A 24,510-nucleotide genomic window follows, 5' to 3' on the forward strand; every position below is an offset into this window, starting at 1 on the left:
GACTTTCATAAAATTATCATTTGCTATTTTCTCTGTGGATGCTTCTTTTTTTCAGTCTCACAACAATGCTTGCCTCATCTACAAACAGAACTAATTCTGCCTCCTGATTGATTCAAATAAAATGACAGATAATTAACGTAAATCAATAATAGCAGAGAGTCTATGACCAAACCGTGTGGGACTCTCATTGTAATTTCTCCCAGTGCAGATTATGTGGTGTTCTTTCTATTACTAGAATATCCCATGTAACATTTTGCATTCTGTTTCTTGCATTAGAACTAAACCAAGCAGGTGATGAACTATGCATTCCATGAAAAGTTTACTTCTCTAATGCAATGTTATGATTGGCACAACCTAATTTGATAATTCACAGAAGATCTCAGCTGGTGATATTTTGTAGCACTCAGTATATGTATAAATAACTTCTGTAGTAGAGTGGCCCTTTTTAAATCTGATCTCATTAGCTAATTATTCCATTACTAAGCACATCTTTGACAAGACTGCAGAACATTATCTTACCAAAAATTTTGCAAATTGACAGCTCTGGAGTCACCCTTCTTAGCGGCAGATGTAAGAACGGAATATTTTAATCTGTCTCGGAAAATACCCTGAATTGATGATGCATTTTGTAAGTGACTGATAACATCACATATCATAGGGACAATATTAAGAGGATAGGCACATGCTTCTTTAATTTCAGCTCTTGTTGTATTAACACATTATCTATAAGGTTACTGCTTCTGGTATGGAAATTTATAATCGATACTAAATTATAAATGGCTAACACCAGTGCTGGATCACATTTCTAGTTATAGTCATTCAAGAAATTTACATTAAAATCATAACAAATTAATAATCCTTTCTTTCTGCCTGACAGGTAGCACAACAAACCATCAACGTTTTTCATGAAAAATTCCTGGTTACCTACCGAAAACCTATGTTCTGTAATAATCACAAGTATTACACTTCTCAGTATTAACTTACATGCAAGTGCTTTATATCCTGATTTACAAAGAATTTACTAATATTTCTACATTTTTGTTTATACATTCAAACATCTGTATGTAACAGTCAATGAGTTTATTTATTTTTTTACTTATTTGGAATTTTTACCAGATAGAAGTGTTTATTTTGAGTGATAAATTACAAGAAAACATAATGGCTCAGTAGTACTTACCTTCTGGAGGACTTATTCACAACAGGTGGGTCTCTCTCAACATGAGATCTGAGGGACTTGTCCTATTTCCCCATTCTCCATGGAGAACTTTCCAGAGGAAGGACCTAATAGTTTTAAAAACAAGGTGTAATTTTTCCAACTTTTACAGCTGTCTATTGCCAGTATTTGGAATATTGCCTCCTCAAAGTAAGTACCTGCCAGCCATTCCACCCCCTTTTATTTTTTTCCATTTCATCAAAAGAATTTTCCTTTTTATACAATTATTTAATGTTGTGTGAAGTCATCCACTACATACATATTTCAGATTATTTTCTAGAAGAGTAGCAATGAATATTTAATGTCTTGTATTTCTTCACTTTAAGTATATTATTGCAAAAATGAGTTTATTCTTTATTATGTTTCATTCTCAAATGTGTCAACTTAGTAATAATTTTTCATTGTTTTAGGTGTAGCTGAAGTTGCGGGAGCACTCACAGCACTTATAATTCTATTAAGAAAGTCTAGGATATGGCTGTCACTGGGAATCGTTAATATAGTCGGTGGACTGTGTTGCTTTTTGACATGGGCCTTACCAGAAGGTAATGAGAATGCTACTTGTTTACTACAGATATGTTGTAATATTAAAATTGTGTGATTAAGTCTCATTTCTTGCTAACACACTCTGAAATACCAACAGAAAATGTATGAGAGAGTGTATGAAAAGTGCTGTCAACACTTGTAAACTAATCAGTGCAAAATTGTTACAAGTGTTACTATTGTTATTCTGTGTGTGTGTGTGTGTGTGTGTGTGTGTGTGTGTGTGTGTGTGTGGGTGTACTTAGATCCAATTCTTACATTTTCACACTTTTTATTTTACATTTAAATTATTTTTTATTAAGTTAATTTCATGTTTTGTTTCCTCAGTGCATTATTTTTCCAACATTTTGAATGATCTTTTAGCTCATAACTTGTACTTTATCTTGTCAGCCACGATTATTGTAATAAAGAAATATGATTTGAGTTAAGTGGATGTAGTAGTGTCTGTTTCTATTACAATTAAATAAAATTTAATTCATAACATTGATGAACATTTAAGTGGTAGAACTGGAGACTGAGCACAATAAATGCTGACACATTAATGACAAATATGGTAGGCCTAATGCCATAAAATGACCACTGCATAAGTCAGACAGTGCTATACTATGGTTTGTACAACTAGAGAGCCACTTTGTTTTGGCCCACGTTAGTACTGATGATGTAGGAAGTGAAGTAAAACCATGTAGTCATAAGTGTAAATGAACAAATGGCTATTGAAGTTTGTACCATGTTCACTACACACCTGTGCATGAGTGAATATAATGACTAAGCACAAACTCATCAGATGCCTGTCACACTCTGAATCAAACTCTCTCTCAAGGACCTGTGGACTAGGTTAGTGACCTCACACATTACAGTTACTAGTCCACCTCAGGGAGAACAGGTCATTATTATGACATTGTCAAAATAAGGTAGCCAACACAGTTACTAACCAAAACACATGAGAGTATTGCGATAACCAAAACACAAGAGAGTATTATGATGTGTACTGAGAGCATTAAATGTTCTTACAATGACGGTGAACCACTTCATAGAAATGTATCTCTTTACAAATGTTACATCCATTTCTGCATAAGCAAATAGCTGGTTACCAAGAGAAGTGAGCCTGTCATCCCCTGTGATGATAGTTTCTTCATAAGTAGATAACAATCACAATATGTATATGAAAATATTTGCTAATGTAAACAAGAATTTGGAGAGGAAGCTCATCAGTGTCGTCTACAGGGAACATATTCAAAGTTCTGTCCTTGGTATAACTAGGACTGGATTTTAATAACTGCCTTCTGCTCCAAAGACAGTGTCTACAACATAAGTAAATAAGATAACCTCAGATGCTATGCCCATGATTGACATAGAGGTAGTTTGCTGATTATATCATTCAGTTTTTGAACCAATTTATATTATTCAGTTTCTGAACCAATTTCAAATATAGCTTCATTGTAACAACTGATGAACTTGTTTATCAAAAACATTATATCAGTCAAAAGAATTTTCTCTGATACATGAAACTATTTTGCTGAAGCAACAGACTTTTCTCAGATGTTGCAGTCTCATATTAAGAAGTTTCACCAGATTGAATCAAAGGTACATGGTAAAAACACTTAGTCATTTTCCATGACTTGTCAGTGTCTGAACAAGTTTTTGTTTGCCATGGTCATGCAATGACACATTCAAGATCATTATGTATCACAAAAAGGCTTTCAAGCATTGGTATACCAGCAATTAGTGCAAAGCACTCATGACTGATTCAATAACATACTTCAGATTGATATACTTAATCATAGCTTCTTGAGCAAACACTTTCCTTTATTTACATCTTTGTAAATGGGAGGCACTAAAATCCAAGGGACAGAAGTCCATTGACCAGTCACAGACCAATAACAATCTACTGTTCTTCAGCTTCAGTCCTTTGGGCCATCAAAATAGCAGTCTACCAGTAGTTGTTAATAATATACTCTTATTTGCTGTTATTATAGTATCCCCATCATGAACAGTAAATATGAAGACATTTCATATCATCAGTGCTGTATGGTTGGATTCCTTATTAAAAGATAGTTTCTTGTTTATCAATTCCCAGTAGATATGATTTTATAGTTCTTTGCTTTCAGCCCACCTTTCCTACTGAAATTAGAAAAATAATAAATTCACTCCAAGGTAAAAACTCACATGAAATTTATGGCATTTCCAACAAAGTACTAAAACCTTGTCCCCAACAGATAAGTAGGAGTTTCAGCCATGTATGTGGCTGCTCACTGAAACAGGGCATTTTTCCAGATAGACTGAAATACTGTATGCTACTGTGAAAACATTGCATAAAAAGGGGGATAGGTCTGATGCTAACAACTACTGCCTGTCTCACTTCTATCAGCTTTATCCAAAACTCTTGAAAAACTAATGCATTCAAGACTAGCTTCACATATTGATAAAAAAGAAGTATTAACAAAATGTGAATTTGGTTTTGAGAATGGCTTTTCAACAGAAAATACTATATATGCTCAAACTGATCAAAAATTAAATGCTCTGAATAACTGAACATCAGCCCCTGGGGCTTTTTGTGATCTCTCAAAGGCTTCTGTCTGCATGAATCATGACGTTCTTCTAGATAAGTTTTAAGAGTTGTGGTATGAGTGGGACAATGCACAAACAGTTTAATTCATATTTAACTGGAAGAATGCAGAAGGTTGGCATTAACAGTGCAGATAGTCTGCAAAAATCAGCAGAGTTCTCTAACTGGGGAGGTATCAAGAACAGTATCCCAAGGGGTTCAGTCTTGGGTCCCTAATTGTTCTTGCCATACATTAATGACTTGCCACTCCATATTCATGAAGCTGCAAAGCTAGTTCTTTTTGATGATTGTGCAAGTACAGTAATCACATCCAACAAACAAGCATAAGCTACGAAAATTGTAAATAATGTCTTTTAGAAAATTATTATGTGGTTCTTGGCAAATGGACTCTCATTAAATTTTGAGGTAATGCAGTATACACAGTGTTGTACAGTAAATGGCATAACACCATTGATTAATAAAGGCAATAGAAGTCTGTTACTAAGGCAGAATATTCAGAATTTCTGAGTGTGTGCAGTGAGGAAAAATTTAATTGGAAGAAACACATTGATAAACAACTGAGTTCAGCTACTTATGCTATTATGGTTAATGCAAATTTTGGTGATAGACATACCAACAAATTACCCTCCTATCACTATTTTCATTCACTGCTTTCACATGGCAATCTATTTTGGAGTAACTCATCATTAAGAGAAAAAATATTCAATGCACAAAAGCATGTAATCAGAATAATAGCTGGTGCCCACCCGAGATCACCTAGCAGACATTCATTTTAAGAACTGGGGATATCTACAGTAACTTCACAATACATATATTCATTTAGGAAATTTCTTATTAATAGCCAGTGTCAGTTCAAAAATAATAGCAAAGTGCAAAGCTACAACACTAGAAGAAAGGATGATCAGTATCCTGGATTAAATCTGACTTTGACACAGAAAGAGGTGAATTATGTTGGTCATTTACCAAATAGCATTAAAAGTCTGACAGACAGCCAACCAGTACTAAAATAAAAATTGAAGGAATTTCTGAATGTCAACTCATTCCTCTCAGTAAATAAATTTTTAGATATGAAGCAGTAATTGGGAAAAAAAATCGTGTAAAGAAACATGAAACACTGACATATTCCGAATCATTAATGTAATATAATATATCAAATATGAGCTAGAAAGATAGCCTGTGCTTACAGGATTTCCCATTGTGACACTTTATTACTGTAAAATATGTTTTAGTTGGGTGGTTGTTATAAAGCAACCCTTTAACACACACACACACACACACACACACACACACACACACACACACAGATATACAGAGGGGTCCAAAAAAATGTATCCACTTTTTAAAAGTCCATAATTGCAAACTAATTGACGGAGTTGTCTCATTTTGGTGAAAGTGTAGCTTAAAGTCCAACTTAAAGATATCACTGCAGGTGTTTGAATTGGTCACCATTAGCATCCGCACACAAATCACGCCGCCAGACTGCAGCACGAACTACTGACTGTAACGTGTTCAGTAGGATGTGTGCACATGAATGTATGATGGATTCTCAAAGTTCACTCAATGTGCGTGGCTTTTGTCGACAGTGTTTTGAAGACAGCAAAGTGGAAGTGCTACATCCCACGATTGCTACACGCAATGAACGAGGACGACCCAGATCATAGAATGGAGTACTGCGAGTGGTTTACTAACATGGTGCGCAATGATGAAGAGTTTGCAGAGATGATTGTGTGGTCTGATCATGCACAGTTCAAACTCAATGCTACAGTAAATGGCCACAATTGCATCTACTGGGCTGCCGAAAATCCGAACGTCCATGTCGTCAAAGCCATGAATTTGACAGGAGTAAATGTGTGGTGTGGGTTGTCTTACCGGGGCTTGATTGGGCAATTCTTCTTTGACGGCACAGTTACCGGTGAGGTGTTCCTTCAGAAGCTTCAGGCATCCATTTTACCTGTCATCCGCGACTTATATGGAGACGGAAGAGTTTACTTTCGACAAGATGGTGCACCAGCCCACTACCAAAATCGTGTTGGGATGTATCTCGACAAAAATCTACCAGGAAGATGGATAGGCCATAGAGGTGCTGTAGAGTATCCACCACGTTCACCAGACTTAATTCTTCTAGACTTTTACCTGTGGGGAATGCAAAAGGATGTCGTTTATCGACAAAAGCCACACACATTGGATGAACTTCGAGAATCCATCGTACATTCATGTGCAAATATCCAACTGAACACACAGTCAGTAGTTTGTGGTGCAGTTTGGCGGCATTGTTTTTGTGTGGATGTTAATGGTGACCATTTCGAACATCTACAGTGATATCTTTAAGTTGGACTTTAAGCTACACTTTCATCAAAAATGAGACAGCTCCATCAATTAGTTTGCAAGTTATGGACTTTTAAACAGTGGATACATTTTCTTGGACCCCTCTGTATATATAATATAGACACACGCACACACGCACGCTCACACACACACACACACACACACACACACACACACACACACACGGCATAATTTACAAAATGGCAAACTTCAAATACCTTGGTGAAACACTACAAATGAGCGGACATAACAGAGACTCAAACGAAGAAAGAAAAACTAAACTGGACAAGGCATACAAAGTAGTGTGGAATCGTTACAACAAGAAGTCTATCTCACAAAAAGCCAAATTACGCCACTACGACATGGTGGTGCTCCCCGAGGCACTATATGCAGCAGAGACCACACTAATCCTAGAGCATACATGTATCAGACAAGTAGAAAAAGTAGAACAGAAAATACTTAGGAAAATATTTGGTGCAACTAACAACAATGGAATATGCATCAAGAAACCTACAGAGGAACTACACAAACATACAGAGACGATCACAGAAAAGATTAGAAAACACAGACTACAATTCTATGGACAGCTGTACAGAATGCCATCACACAGACTGACCAAACAGATCTTTGACTGGGTAACCACTAGAAACAACAAATGGGTGGCAGAGGTAAAAAACTACCTGAACCAACTCAGCATAACAGCAGACACAATAAACAACAGAATAAAATTCAGAAACATCATTAAGAAAAGTAAACTACATGAGATACACTGTGACAAACGAACAGGCATAAAATAGACCAAAGAATGCAAGCAAGATCACAGTTGGAAGATGAAAGAAATATGGGCAACCAGAAAGGCAATCAAGATGAAGTGGCAGACAAAAAGCTGACAAGAAGCATGGACAGAGGACCGGAAACAGAAACACAGCAAGTGAATGAGGGAAGTTTGGGCAGCAAGGAAGGCAGCAAAAGGAATTGACCATATAGTTTAGTCCAACTGCACTCTTTAAGGACAAAACACCTATAATGATAAAATTCCTTGGGACTAATAAATAGGTGTGTGTGTGTGTGTGTGTGTGTGTGTGTGTGTGTGTGTGTGTGGCTTGAGGTTTTCGGGCGCTAAACAGCATGGTCATCAGCGCCCAAACGCATAGAAACAGGAACAGTTGCGATGAAGGGACGAAGACGGACAGCGAACAAGGAGAACAGCTAAAAGACACAGACCTAATGCAGTTCCAAATCCTCACATACATAGGCAAAACAAGAGGAGAAGGAACGCACTAAAAAAGGAAAGGAAACAAAAGGAAAAGAGAACAGAAATCTAAGTGAAATAAGTAAGTAATCGTGACTCGCGGACCTCTTGCCTAAAACCTGGGTGAGCCAGTCATCCAGCAGCACATTAAAATCCTCTCCCTAAAATCCGAGGCAACAAATTGGACAGGACACAAGACCTTAACCACAGTCGTTGCGTCGTCTTGCAAAATAGTGGGCAAATCCCGTGGCAAGGAAACCACTGCCCTCTGGTCAGAGAATAAAAGACAGTCAAGTAAAACGTGGCGGACAGTAATCTGGACGCCGCAAGCACTGCAGATTGGGGGATCCTCCCGCAGGAGTAAAAAAACGATGGATTAAGGGACTGTGCCCGATGCGGAGGCGAGTGAGGAGAACCTCATCCCACCTGCATGACTGGTAGGACGTGCGCCATGGCCGCGTGGTGGCCTTGACCAGACGCAGCTTATTTTCACCGACTGCCAGCCACTCCTCTTCCCATTGACGCATAACATGAAAACGCAAAAGGGAGGTAACAGCATGGAGGGGGACAGCACATTCAACAACGTGAGGGAGGGAACATGCATCTTTGGCAGCCACATCCGCCAGTTCGTTTCCCCTAATACCCACGTGCCCCGGCACCCAGCAGAAAGAAACTTCCTTCCCCTGCTGTTGCAGGTGCATCAAAGATGGTAAACGCCGCAGGAAGCCGTAACTTGACAACTCGATCAGGCAAAACAACAGCACAAGCAACAGAGTCCTCCTGTTTAGAGCCATCCGTAAATACTGGTACATGGTCGGGATGCTCGTTTAAAATATTGTAAAATAAGGAGGTAAAAACAAATGCAGGAGTGCAGCTCCTCTGGTACTCTGACAAGTCTAAAAGGACGCTGGACCTCTGGAGCAACTGGGGAGGCAGGCGGGTAAAACCCTGGAGTTGGGGTGCCACACGCTCCATGCCAAGGGACTCTAGTAAGTGCTTGGCACGAATCCCAAATGGTCTCGTTGCCCTGGGACGACTGGAAAAGAGACGTTCCATAAGCGGTTGGGCAATGGTAGGGTACGCAGGGGAGGTAGGATAGGCAAGGAATTGACACACCCGTCGCACCATGAGGAGTTTCCGCCAGATGGCGAGCGGCGGTTCCCCTGCCTCAGCACACAGGCTGGGGATGGGACTGATACGGAAGGCACCAGTGGCCAGCCTGATACCCTCATGGTGTACTGCGTCAAGAATCTTCAGACACGAGACCTCGCTGACCCATACACAGTGCATCCATAGTCAAGATGTGACCGGACGAAAGCCCTATAAAACTGCAGCAGACGCACCCGATCTGCTCCCCAGGAGCGATGGCTCAGACACTTCAAAATATTCAGTGCCTTCAGGGCCCACACCTTGAGGTCTTTAAGGTGCAGCAACCACGACAACTTGGAATCAAAAGTGAGGCCCAGGAACCTCACAGTGTCTCTAAAAGGAAGAATGGTGTCCCTCAGACGCAATTCAGGGAAGGTAAAAGGATGTCGAGAATGATTAAAATGAACACACACACATTTGTCTGCAGAAAAGGTAAAGCCCGTCTTCGCAGTCCATGCCTCTAATCGCTTTATCGTAAGCTGCAACTGCCGACTAGCAGTGACAAGACCGGAGGAAGAACAGAAAACAGCAAAATCATCCACAAACAAGGAGCACTGGGCAGGACTCCGGATAGTGGACGTGATACTGTTAATGGCGACGGCAAAGAGGGTGACACTTAAAACGCTTCCCTGAGGAACACCATTCTCCTGCACGTACAAATCAGATAGCACATTACCAACCCGATATCAAAAGAGGCGCCGGCTGAAGTGGCCGTGCGGTTAGAGGCGCTGCAGTCTGGAACCGCAGGACCACTACGGTCGCAGGTTCGAATCCTGCCTCGGGCATGGATGTTTGTGATGTCCTTAGGTTAGTTAGGTTTAACTAGTTCTAAGTTCTAGGGGACTAATGACCTCAGCAGTTGAGTCCCATAGTGCTCAGAGCCATTTGAACCATTTCAAAAGAGGTGGTGGGAAAGAAAGGACTGAATGAAGATAGGGAGATGGCCACGAAAGCCCCACTGATGGAGTTGATTGAGGATAAGGCGGCGCCAAGTAGTGTCATACACCTTATTAATGTCAAAGAATACACCTAGACAATGCTGGTTACGTAGGAAGGCCTGCTGGATGGCTGCCTCAAGCAGGGTCAAGTTGTCCATAGTTGAAAATCTACATAGGATACAGGGTCTTAAGTAATGCTGAAGGGAGGCAGATGCACAAAAAGATGGGGAGATGAAATGCATTGTAGCAACTCAACTGCAATTGCATCAGCTAACACACCAAAAACTCTCTGGTCAGTTGTGCAACAGTGCTGCAGGACTGTCTTTGGAGTTAGTTTAGCGCGTGCCCACATTTTTTGTACTGCTGTCAAGCAATAAAGTGTTCTATTACACACTTACAGTCTCAGTTATTTTGCCTGGAGTGTCCTTACCTGGGTCTTCTCCACAATTGGTGATACTGTGACAAACATCAGCACCTACTATAGATTGTCCTGTGTTTATTGTCTCATCTTATACACAACAACAATGAAACTTTTATGCTGGAGAAGTATGAGTACCAGATAGTGACTTACATAGTGCTCATTTTAGTGCTTTGCATCAACAGGAAAAACCTATGCCTTTTGTAAAACGTGAAAAAGACACTTTCTTAAAAAGTGCCAGTGGTATTGACAACACCTCCAAGTATCTAACAAATATGTAATGACTACCAATATTTTGAGTGACTTTAGTAACAAATACAACTTTTTTGCTGTTCAAAAACTGTCACAGATAGACACAGTGGAATTTTCCTCAATTCTATCATGTCTACCGGACCCTGTATGATACTGCCAAACCCATTTGCTCTGCCATATGGAGTCTATCCGTGGGATGCCCTTCTGTGTCATGGCCGGCCCACGAGAGCTCTTCCATCATTGCTGTCCAACTAGCTTTGGTGTTGGCTGTCTAAATTTCCAGTTGTTATTGTACTTTAAGCAACCAGTTTCAGTGCCAAATTCAGGCCCCTGGGTAAAGACAACAATGGTATAGTGTGAAATACATAACAAAAGGGTTGTTGTAAGTATTATCTTCAGTAACAATGACAAACTGTTCAGGGATTTAAATCAAAGTTAAAAATAAATTAAGGAATGAAATGAGAAAACATTTGCACACTGTATTAATATAAACTAGGGTACAAAATATATATGACACATAATCGTAAAAAGAGAATCTACTAAACGGAGGTGAACATTGCATGTTATGCATAGGTAATCATGGTGTAATGCTAATGTTAATGCCCATGGAACACCTGAAGCAAAACAATCACAGTCATATTCTGATGAGTGCAAACCAAATGTAAAATATTTGTTTGTATGTTGTCATATACTAGTAAAACATAAAACCACTTACAGGAGATGAATCCCACATTAACTATCTGTATCAAAATGTTTCTTGACATAGGTATTCTCATTTAACCACCTTCTTATGAAGATACCAACACTGTTTGCCCAAATAAAATAACTGGAAATTTAAATAGCTTTGATTCATTGTATGAAAACTACCATCTTTCCACCTGAAATAAATGGCTTTAGGTTCACTATTGGTGAGTGTGTTCTCTGCAACCATGGCATTTCTGAAGACAGCTCCAAGTTCATCATATTACTTAACCATCTAGGTGAGCATGTTGCATTATAGCGAAATTGTTTGTTTCACCCCTAACTACCAGAAAATACCACACACAGCTCCTCCAAGGCCTCAGCAGAACCCCAGAATAGCAATTACACTGAGTTGTTTATGATTAATGTTTAGCCACCAAAATGCCATCTCAACTCTGAAGACACCTTCGAACATTAATCAACATCACCTTCATGCCAGATTACACATTGTAGACAAAGTTACCGCCATGTTACAACAAGCAATGATCTCTCATGAGCATGAGTCATTAGAAAGGAAACTAATTTTTGCATATAGATGCCTGGCTATGTTACAACATCAACAGTACATTAATTCAGCAAACAATAATGTTCATTCAGCAAACAATAATGACCAGCTGCACTTTGATCATGGACCAAGCCATGACGAGATGTAGTGCACAGCCGAGCAGAACCGTGAGCATAGACGTTGTCAATGAAGACATCACTCCCTGGCAGAAACCTCCAGCCAGTCAAAACAAACAGTGGTTTCGTACACATTTCAGTGATAAAGCACACAACCGCACAGCACCATGCCATCGCCCAAATGGAAAGAACAATCCACAATAGGCGCTCTGGATTATTGCACTACTACAAGCGATCCATCTTCTCAAAATGTGAGCCAGTCAAGCTGTACACCATCCTTATGCAGTGGTAGTAAACTCTACATCCTGGATCATACTCAAAACCAATACTTTCTTGCTGATTCTGGATCTGAAGTGAGTGCCATGCCATGTGAACTACTGCCAGTGGAAGAAACTTTTTCCATTTTCCAAACCTGTGTAGCAAATGATTCACTTATATTATTTCAGTACAAAGGACCACATGTTGAACCGTTTACCTGGGTTTAGAAAACATGTTTACTTGGCAGTTTTTCATTGCCAACATCAAGGTACCCTGTATTGGGGGCTGACTTTCTAAGGCTTTTTCATCTCTTCCTTGATTTGGCACCACATAGTAAAAACAGCCATCATGTTTCATGGAGAGATAAGGACAGAACCCCTACCAAGGACTCTCTTAGGCATGCATCCAGTGTATAAAGAAGACCTGAGCACATCTCTGGTAGAAATGCTTTATGGAGAACCCCTAACTCTACCAGCAGACTTCACAGAGCTGTACCTCTATCAACAGATAAGGAACTACTTCTGTTCGTCTATACGTGAAAGTGGTACATCACTAGTCTCAAGATACATGGCACACAGCTCACATAAAATCTTCAGCCATTAAGCCCTAAGGGATTTTGATGCCTCGCTTAAGAGGAAACAGATGACTGTTACCATCAATAGACTCAAGCCTGTGTGAAAGCTGCAGGATGCCTCTAACATGATGGTAAATAGCACTGACAGCATGGATGACATTACTCTCATCAGTCAGGTTGATGATGGAGCTATAGTATGAGTAGACGTGCAACAATTTCAACCTGAAGAGCTGTCAGATAGACTCATCAATGTCCTTCTCCCTATCGAAGGATATCATGATGAATGGCGGAGCAATTAAGGGACACCTCCAGGAATATGCTCTCACCCTTACAAACTTCCGCAATCCAGACTCCATCTCTTTTTGGGTGCTGGAAGAAGGAATCAGTGTGGCCACAGCTGCTGAAAAACAACCACAGCCTCAGCACTTGCAAATGGAACAGGATACGTTTGTAGTCACGGTTTTGCTGCCTCCACTAGTCATGGCATTAATGCTGAACGGTTTACTCTGTGAGTGTTGCATCTTTCAATAGGCTTTAGTGGGAATAACAGAAGTGAATTAAAGAAATAGGTAAGTAATATTATCGCACTTTATTCATGTAACCAACCAACAAACAGCTAAGATAAATCAAAGAATAATGAGGGCAAAAGCTCCATCATAATAATAATTCAATACTGCAGCTAGCGATCATCTTCTACTGTACCACCCACTTGTCATTTACAATCATCCATTGTTATGCCAGACCCCCACCCCACAGGAATGTCTTCTTCTTGTTTGGAGGTTTTATCTCCTGTTTGACTGTCTCTTCGACTTGACACTATTGGCAATTCATCCCTGTACTTGTAACATGGTTTCAACCATTCAGTTGTTACTGTCTCTTGGTTCCCATTTATGTGTAACGTAAAGGTATTGCTTCCTTTTGTCAACACTTTATAAGTTCCCATATAAGGCGACTGTGGTGGTGGTCTCACAGTTTCATCACACAGCCAGATGAAGGGGCATGTTTGTAAGCCCTTTTGGAGAAAAACCCCTCCATCCCTATGTCTGATGGACGGCACTGCTTTTGTAACTGTCTCATGTGTTCACTGAGATGCCTAACAAATTCAGTTCTTGGATCTTGTGTAGCTGAGGGTGGCATTCATGAATTAGTTCTCCAGGAACTCACAACTCTTCTCCATACACCAATTGTGCTGGTGAACTTAGTACATCTTCCTTCATTGCTGTGTGAAAGTCTAACAGTATGAGAGGTCACACCTCAGTCCATGTTGTTTTGTAGCCCATAGGCACTGCCTTTAAAGTCTTGTGAACCTTTCCACCATTCTGTTACTTGCTGCATGGTAATTGGTTGTATATAGATGGTTGCATCCACCAATATTCCTTACTTCCATGAACAGTTGTGATTTGAATTGATGACCCCTACTGCCAAGATTGAGTGTGGAATTCCAAAATGTGCAAATTATTCATGTAGTAATACTTTCCCCTCAGTATCTGCCAAGATGTCTGCTATGATGCTGCTTTCCGCCATCTTGTCAAACAATACACCATTATGACCATGTACCTTTGTCCATTAGAAGAAGGTACAGGGTGACAGTTAGTGAACTATATGAAACAAAATCATCATAACTACTGAACGGTTTGCATTCAGACGTTCAAACTGCATAGTTGGCCATGGGCATGATGGGAATTAGTATGGTTTGGTTTAGCAACAAAGCCCGCTTTCATTTGATTGGGTTTGTCAGTAAGCAAAATTGGTGCATTTCACGATCGAAAAGTCTCTTCACTCTCAACGTGTGACTGTGGTGTGCAATGTCCAGTCATGGAATAATCAATACAATATTCTTTGATGGCAGGGGAACTACTGAATGGAACATAAAGGCTATGGAAGGTGATTTCATCCCCTGAGGGTGACCCTGATTTCAACAAGATGTGGTTCATGCAAGAGTGTTTGATGTCCTAGAGGAGCACTTTGGGGACCACATTCTGGCACTGGGGTACCCAGAGGTCACTGGCAAAAGGCCTCGATTGGCTGCCATATTCTTCAGATCTGAACACACGCGACTCCTTTTTGTAAGCCTATATTAAAGACAAGGTGTACAACAATAACCCCAAAACCATTGCTGAGCTGAAAACGGTCATTCAGGAGATCATCAATTCAGGAGATCATCAACAGCATCGATGTTTTAACACTTCAGTAGATCATGCAGAATTTTGGTATTCATCTGCACCACATCATTGCCAATGTTGCAGGCATACCGAATGTCATAACCTAAATCCCATCATCTGCAGTGACGTTTACATGTTGAAGAAAGTGTGTGCACACCGTAATTGGTAACTAACTCACATTTTTTTCATATATGTCAATAACTGTCACCCTGTAGCAGCCCTACTAAGTCCACATGAATGTGCATGAATATTTTAGTTGGTGTTAGAAACTGTGAAATTGGTGGAGGGGTTTATCAGCTTATTTCGTTATGTTGACATTCTAAGTTTGCTCATGCCCAGTTTCTGCAGTATTTTTTATACCTGGCCATACAACTTTGTTTACCAATAGGTTTGCAGTTGCTCTAAAACCTGGGCATATCAACCTACGCAAGTTCTGAAAAAGGCTCCTTGTAAACTCCGTTGCAATGAATGATTGGTGTTGACCTCTTGATGAATCACATAAATTATGATACCACAGTAAGGTCCCAATATGCATTGTAGCTGTAATGCCTTGAGTTTATTTTGTCTTAGGTCTTGCAGCTCCATATCCACATGTCAGTCACAAACTGAGGAATGAATTTCATGTGTTTACATTGTCTCAGAGAACCTTGGTCCATTATGTGTTGAAACAAACATGTAAGTGGCTTATGATCAGTGAAAACTATAAAATGCCTGCTTTCCACTGTGGAACAAAAATGTTTAATAGCCACAAAAATTGTCCCTAGTTTGTGATTTATTGTGCACCAAACCATGTACGTTCTGGGGAAAAAAAGACAGTGCAGGCGATGTCTGTCTATCCTTTGTTGCAGTGCCACCCCAATTGCCATCTGGCTCGCATCTACCACGAGAGCTATTTGAGCCTTGCTGCAAGGGTGTGCTAGAGTTGCAGCCTATGCTAAACACAATTTTATTGTATTAAAAGCCACTTCACCTGCTGGCATCCACAGTATTTTCAGTTTCCTGATGATTGCTTGCCAGTGAGGAATGCATTAAGAGGTTCTTGTTGCTGTGCTGCATGTGGAAGCTGGTGTCGGTAGTAACTGTCCATTCTGAGAAATCTATTTGATTCTTTGAATGTTGTTGATAGTCATATGTTTTGTATTGCTTCTCCTCAATTTGGAAGTGGCAACAATCCTTTTCCAGATACTGCATATCCAAGGAATTGCACTTTGTTCCTACCTGGAATGGCGACATGGACCACTATTCCATACTCCTGCAGCTGTTGAAAGAGTAGGTTTAGATGTGACCTTGTTCTTCCTTTGATGCCAAGAAAAGAAGTACTTCATCCATGTAGCTGAAGAGAAATGAAAAATCATGCAATACCCCTTGCATGAATCTTTTCCACGTTATCACTGTGTTCCTTAGCTCAGATGGCATGAAATTATACTGGAACAAGCTGAAGGGTGCAAGTACTGCGGTTTTCTGTATATCCTCTTTGGCTGCTGGTATCTGTATATATGCTTTCACACAATTTGTTATGCTGAATTCTTTTCCCTGTGCAATAGTGCTATCAGAATCTGTGACAGGTACTGGGAACTGTAGGTGCATTAAGTGCCCTGTAGTCACCACATAGCCACCCAAACCCATTTTTCCTAAATACCATGTTTAATGGTGAAACCCAAGGACTGTTGAAATGGGTTACGATAACTGTAATGATTAGTTCTTCAAAACCAGCTTGTGCTGCTCGTAGCTTTCTGGTGCCATCTTGTCAGTCTGGCTGCTACCAGTTGTGCGGGTGTTGTGTTGATGTGGTGCACTATTTAGTGTTTTCATCTTTTTTCCATATTAAATGGCTGTGTGATCTCTGGGTATTCATGCCAGAGATAGGTGAATGCGTTGTCATTGCATTTTGTTTTAATTTGTGTATCCATTTGCTGAACCTGTCAGGTGCCGCTGAAGTGCGCAGACCCTGCATCAGTTGATATGGTGTTCTATTGTCTAATGGGTCATCCTTGAAAACTTTCTGAAGCCAAAGTTTCAGTGACAAATATATCGATGTATCAACAATTCCTTCAGAGCCATGTAGCATTGCTGTGATAACACACGTCATACTTCTCCTATAACTGCTCCATTTACATGTGCCATGGTGATGATAAATCTGCTTTCATTATGCACACACTGTGCTGCTGAAAAATACATTAAACACATGTAAAATAGTGGTCAGTTTGGCCAAAAGTGTAGCAGTTTGATGTGGGCCATATTATTTACCGGATGTCTTTCTGCCTGGATCATCTCTGCAGTGGTTTGGTGCAGTGGTATAGGTAGGCCATCCTTTACATTGGTGTCTGCCTCTTGTGTATCTCCTTCTGCTGTCACCTTGGAGAAAAAAGGTACATTATCTTATAAATTTTCTTCCCTTCCTTCACCAGCTCATCACCTTGGCAGGAATAATAGCACAGAATGAAAGAAAGAGGTAAGAAATTATTCACATAACCAACAAACAAACAACTAAAGTAAATCAAAGAATAACAGGGATAAGAATTCCTTCATAATAATAATAATTATTCCATGATGCAAACAGCAATCACCTTCTGCTGCATCACCCACTTGTCATTTACACTCTTCCATCACTATAGGCTCTTTGGATTGCCTTCAAGAGAATGTATATGCTTTCCTCTGTTTTCAAGGCATCTCTAGTTTTGAAAACATGTAATTTGTTTACAGTGTTCATCTGTCAGAATGGTCGTTGCCACACCTTCGTTTGGTGGCAAAAATGTTAACGTCTGGATCAAGACAAAAATGATGAAAAGAATAATTATTTCTATAGTGCAAAAGTCATTGAACTATTGGTTTGTTATTCATATCTCAATGAAATTAATTATTTTATTAATAAGCTGAACCTTAATTAAATGTTTGTGTTAATGTGTTACAACTTTTATAGTGCATTGTTCATTCTGTATCTCTCAACACTTGCTCAATTTGATTTAATGGTGTGCCATGAGCTTTATATAGATTAATTAGAAGGATGGTGGCTGTGATAAAATTCAGTAACACCTCATAGAAAATTGAGTCGTTACTCATTCTGTTATGTAGGTTTACACAACATTTGTAATTGCAGATTTACAACAGTGGTACCCATACCTGTTATTTCTGGCTATGATGGGAAGAATTGCTATAGCCTGTTCTCTCACAATCTTAACAGTGGCCTCAGGAAATCAGTTCACACCTGCATGCAAGGCACAAGGTGTTTTCACTTGTGTGACAGTTTCACGGATCTTTCTCCAGCAAGCACCATTTGTTGGAACTCTGGTAAGTAGCATATCTTGCACCAAAACATGAATGAAAAACTCTTGAAGACACAGTTATGACTAAGATAGGAGTCTGTGTTGGTATATGTCTCAGCTTTGGCTGCTGCAATTCACATATCTTCTTTCCTTTGTCAACTACCCTTTTAAGATATATCTTTTCTGTAATTATCTCTCGATGTTTCTTTGTTCTCTCTGCTTAATAACAGCTGATTTATTTCTCCAGGCTTTTATTTTTGCTTTCTGGATATATCGGATGGAAATTAAATTCTATTCATCTTTAATGGCTACATAACAAATTAAGACAAGTAAATTTCCAGTGAAGACCCATTTCTGAAGAGGTTAACGTAACTTCATTGATGATATGAGATGCTGAGGGATAATATGTTTTACTACACATCAGAAACATTTTGTCAGTTGTACAATTTCTGAATGCACAGAAGACCAGATGTTCATTCTACTTAATTAAGTTTTAAGTAAAGTGATATTGATTTACAGTGACTACAGCTGGTCTAGTGAATTTTTCTTTAAAGTGTGAAGAACTCAGAACGCTGAAATAGTAGATGTCATTCTCTTGCATGTAAGAAACACTATTTTAATTTGCTGTTCCACATATTTTTATTTATTTCACCTTCTGATCCCAAAAGACCTTTTGAGTAGCATGTGACTGGACAAAAAAGTTCAGCTCATTATAACGTAATTGACAGCATTATTCATACAAGACATTTCATATGCCTTATTTATGTATGCACTATTACTATACGGATATATGTTTTAGCCATCTGAGAGGAAGGTCAGTATTTGTGGAGCTCTATTTTAGTTGCACAGAAATAGAAAACCAAATTGAGTTTAGTCTTGAGGAATGAACCAACCTATCATTCCTTGATATCAGCAAAAATACCTGTAATTCAGGGTTGTTGGTTGACAATGTGAATTTACATCCTCCAGTAAACAATTTCACTGTCTAAGACAAAGCTACCGTACACATATCTGTCTTTCACCCTTAATTTAGCAAGTCAACTCGGGTAGGGACCAAGCATTGGAAATGCAACACACTTGCATTCAGGATTCAGGAGAAGGGAGACTCTTGGTCATCAAGATTAAGGTTCTCCATAATACTTTAAGTGAAGTTTTCCGAGTGTACGTGTGTGTGTGTGTGTGTGTGTGTGTGTGTGTGTGTGTGTGTGTGTGTCGGGGGAGGGGGGGGGGGAGGGGGGAGGCACGTGCAGGTTTATGGTGCTCAACAGCAAAGTAATTGCTAAAATATCCAAGACAGATGTGATTAAAACTGTTAGAACTAAAAAATGCATAAAATATCATTTTCCCTATGATTACAATGTAAATATCATTTTCCCTATAATTACAATGTAGTTCACATACTATTGCAATTGCTGATGCTGGGCAGGGGGGGGGGGGGGGGGGGGGAGTCAAATCAGGCATTTATCATCAGACTTTGTACAACCATAGTCAACAGAAGTATCTTGAGGAGACACAGCTCAGGAGGGTGGCATGGCAAAACATGGTAGCACTCCTCTTGTTAAACAAACTGCAACAGAATGAATGCTGATGAGCGTGGGGTAAGAATTGTGCGGTTTGTGTATACCCCAGCAAAACGTTGCGTGGGTGAGCTGCTGAGAGCATGGCCGGGGGTGTTGCCTTGTCGGAGAAGAACAAGAGATTGCTCAAGTGGTGGTTTGGCATGCCTCACATCTGGGAAGTGTGGCCGTCTAAGTCCTCCTCTGGCGGAAGTGACCAGTGAGGATGATGGGGATTGGTTTCCAGTCTATGCAGCCTGTCGTCTGCTGCTACAGATGGAGGCAATGGAAGTAGTTGCCACTACAGTAACACATTCCCATTTTCACTTGCATTCACCTAACCAATCATTGGGCCTACTGAATCATGAAGAACAGATTTTTTTTTGTTTGTTAATGTTAAATCATGATGTTAAAATGTGCTATTAAAATCCTAACTCGACTATAGGATAAAAATTTACAAAACAGCTTAAGAAAGGGTGGCTGGTTGATCACTAGAGGCTAGATTTTTATGCAGTATCAACACATAAAATATATACATATTTATGTAGTGGAAATGGGTAAAATCTGTAAGAAAATACATAATATCAGGAAAATATTGTATTAAATATTTAACAAAAAACAGTAATTGTTACTGCCTACTACGTTGCTTAGTGTACAACTAAACATACCAGAAACATGAAATGTCTACTAAGTGGGGACGTTTTCCATAACTTAATTTTTTTTATTTTTAAAGTCTGTGCTGAAATTTTGCTGGTGAGATGTTCATTGGAGTGTATTTTCTCCCCCACTGAGAATATTACAGGTATTAGCAAATTTGAGTAATCATGGATTTCTTACCTGGCATTTGACGTTCTCAACAACTTAAAAGAGATTACTGCAGTGGCAATTCAATAGAATTTTCTTAATGATGCTGTGGAAGCTGAACGAGCTATGGATGTATGCCAGAGTATTTTCAATTTTAAGTTCAGTGGAAGCATTTTGTGAATCTTGCAATGAAACTCTCAGAAATGAATCAGTCAGAGATTTCATGGCTTAAAAATGTTCACCAGGTCAGGCGGCAATAGTAGATCTTTAAGAAAACCTTTCTTGATGTATGAAATTATTGTATTTACTTCTGGGAAGCTGATGCACACTTCTTCACTTATACATTTCACTGCATGAGCTAGACACATGAAGTGGATTAAATATGGATGCACAGTGTATGCATAGCACAGTAGCCATTTTCAGCATTTGGGCCACAGCATCTGAACACATGATGGGAACTTTTTTCCTGAGTGACCTTGGACCACAGCACTTTAAGATAGCCATTCACAAAACAACCCACTGTTAAATGTTTTGTGCATTCCAACACTTTGCATGACTTTCAGAGGTCTTCTCCATTGAGTTTGTCAACAATGAGTTGACCAATGGAACATCCACATCCATTGTTTTGGCAATGAATGTTGATATGCGGTGGTTACATATATACACCACCATAGATTTTTCAGGGCCTCCTGGTAATGAGATTCTAAATAGTTTTCCCTTAATGTCCAATCACCAGGAATCTGTTGCCTGCAGTACTTTAGAAATGCTTGGTATTCCAGCACTTGAAGATATACCATGGAATCTATGCAGCAACCATAGTAGAGCACATACAATGGAACAATTTATTTGCAGAGTTTCCTTTTGAGGTGACTGCACTACTTTGTTCTTAGTGTGTACTTTACTGTGTATTGAGTGTTGAGAGGGTGCAGAAGTTTGTAGCAATTTCCCATAATTTTAATAAACACAACAGATCCACTTAAAAGACACTTTAGTTATGGGGTAACTTTTTGATTCCACAACTGTAGAAATCGTGTGGTTTTGGGGCAAAGAACATGTCAAGCCATGTTTGGGGTGCATTTTTATCTTGAAAGGAAGTTCCTTGAAGGTTGTTTGACAGAGAGCCAGAAAGGTGAAAATCTGAGGGTGCCAGAACAGCTGAATAAGATGATTGTGGAATGATTGCCCCACCCAACTCCTGTATAGTGTTTTTTTTGTCAGTCTAGCAGAATGCAGGCAGGCATTATATCGTGAAGTAGCATCAGTTCACGCAGTCTTCCTGGCCATTGTTCTTGGATTGAGTCTGCAAGATGTTTCAGTTGTTGACAGTAAATGTCAATGATAATGTTTACATCATAAGGAAGAAATTTGTAGTACACCACACCAACACTGTTCTACTAGATGTGTAACATTATCTTTGTAGAAGTATACAGATCTTTGTTCAGTGAGCTTTGTTTGGGCTCAAACATTCCTTTCTTTTCCTTACACTGACATAAAGACACCATTTCTTGTCACATGTAATAATACCGGATAGGAATGGTTGGTGTTGTTCACAAGCCAATTAATGATGAGCAAGCAGAGATGCACATATGGCCACCTGCTAAATTTTTGTGATTTTAGCTTAAGAGTATGTGGTACCCATACACCCGATTTTTGAATCTTTCCCACTGCATGTAAATTTTGCATGATGATGGAATGATCACATTTCATCACATTCTGCCAATTCTCGAGTACACTGACATGGATCATTGTGGATTAATGTGTTTAAACAATATTCATCAAACCCCAAAGGTCTTCCTGAATGTACGGATTCACTAATGCCAAAGCAATCCTCCTTAAGGGGGGTAGGACGTCAAACGGACCGACTTGGAGCAGGAGAGGCACAACAGGACATTACAATTTCCACTGTCTGTACTTTTACAAATAAATTCATAAAACTTTGTCAGCTTGACCAGGAAGGATTCAGAATTCACACTCATAGCAGTGGAAGCTCAAAAACATAACAAAATAAATTCTTTTTCGTGTGAAATTTCATCATTTTTTCACTTACTATTGGCCGTATTTGTTGCTATAGGTACACTTTTCTTCATAAGTAAGAGATTCTTGCATGAATTTTGCACAACACACGAACCATTCTTACAGGTGTATGAAACTCTAGAATTTTCCAACTCAATTAAAAACTGTGGTAAAAATTGAGATAGTTAACTAAAAAATTTGAGTTTTTTATAAACACGAAGTTTAAAAGGTAAAAGCTCATTCATTTTTTCATAAATTAAATAAATTCTAGAGTTCCATACACCTGTAAGTATGGTTTGTATGCTGTGCAGAATTCTTCGAAGTATCTCTCTTACTTATGAAGAAAAGCTTACCTGTATCAAGAAATCCAGCCAATGGTAAGAGAAAAAATGGTGAAATTTCACCTGTAAAAAAAATTATTTTGTTATGTTTTTTAACTTCCACTGCTATGAGTGTGAATCCATAATCCTTCCTGGTCATGCTGACAAAGTTTTATGAATTTATTTGTAAAAGTATAGACAGTGGAAATTAAAATGTCCTGCGGTGCCCCTTCTACTCCATGTCGGCCCATTTGATGTCCTGCTTCCCTTAAAATCAGAAAACAATTTCCTCACCTTGCTCAGTCCAGTGGCATTATCGCCATACATGGTGCAAATATTTATGGCTGCCTCCACTGCTGTCTTCCCTCTATTTAACTCAAACTGAAGAATATGTCACTAATGTTCCAATTTTTCCACTTGGCATCACATTTTCTTGCATCCACGGCTCCAAGCACTATCTCCAAATGACAAAATGGCAATATGTAAAATAGCAACAGTGAACTACAAATAAACATGACAATCAATAAATAAAGCAATAGAAATCAGAATACCAACATGCAAAACAAAACAAAACTATGGACTTATGCACCAAACTAATATATGTTGCTGAAGTTGGGAGTTCACAGAGCAACTGACCTGCTTATTGCATGCTTGACAAAGAACAATCTCTCCATCAGTAGTGAAAGCATCATCTCTCATAACCCAACATCTTAACTTAGATGATAATTTTAATGCAACAGATGGCAGCATGATCAAAAACAGTCATGAACACTAAAGAAGTACACCTTTTCAGCACAGACTGCTTTCAGACATATAGGTAAAGAGTCAGTGAGGTTCTGGAAGGTTCTGACTGGGATATGGAGCCATACTGACCCAAATGCCGTAGCCAGATGCAGGTTTCACAGTTGAGGATGCAGGGTATCACAAATCTCAATAGGATTTAGGTGGTTAGGTGAGTACAGTAATCTCATCCTGGTGCTCTTCAGACCACACACACACATGGCAAGCTGTGTGATATGATGAATTGTGCTGCTGGTAGATGCCATGTTACTGAGAAAAAACTAACTGCTTGATGGAGTGGACGTGGTCCCCAAGGAAAGGTGCATATTTATGTTGACCCATTGTGCCGTCCAGAATGTTGAGACCACTGCAGGAATGCCATGAAAACATTCTCCAGACCATAACACTCCCTCCTCCAGCCTGGACCCTTCTGACAATTGTTGCAGCACATCTGCTTTCAGACATTTCACGCCACTGGAGCATAAAATGTTATTCATCTGAAAAGGCCATCTATAGCCTCTAAGTGGACATCCAGTTGTGATATTGGCATGCAAATTCCAGCCTTCATTGCAGATAAACAGCAGTCAGCATGGGTGCATGAACCAGGTGCCTACTGGGAAGGCTCGTATACAGCAACATTCAGTGAATGGTCTTTGAGGAGATATTGTTGGTAGCCCCTTGGTTCACCTGGGCATGTCAGTTGCTCAACAGTTGCACATCTGCTAACTTATACACATCTCCGCAGCCGTCATTGACCTCTGTCAT

At 39.5% G+C, this 24,510-nt stretch overlaps 1 protein-coding gene across 2 annotated transcripts in view; it reads left to right on the plus strand.

The window, feature by feature from the left end:
* The window catches only part of LOC124595871 (organic cation transporter protein-like), a 321,547-nt gene that overhangs the window by 287,133 nt on the left and 9,904 nt on the right, over positions 1 to 24,510 (plus strand). For both annotated transcript variants that reach the window (XM_047134777.1, XM_047134778.1), the window contains 2 exons: positions 1,624 to 1,755; positions 18,107 to 18,297. In XM_047134777.1, the coding sequence (XP_046990733.1) occupies positions 1,624 to 1,755; positions 18,107 to 18,297 (323 nt within the window). The remainder of the gene's footprint in view (positions 1 to 1,623; positions 1,756 to 18,106; positions 18,298 to 24,510) is intronic.

The sequence above is a fragment of the Schistocerca americana genome, chromosome 2, assembly GCF_021461395.2.
Source record: "Schistocerca americana isolate TAMUIC-IGC-003095 chromosome 2, iqSchAmer2.1, whole genome shotgun sequence".
NCBI lineage: Eukaryota > Metazoa > Arthropoda > Insecta > Orthoptera > Acrididae > Schistocerca > Schistocerca americana.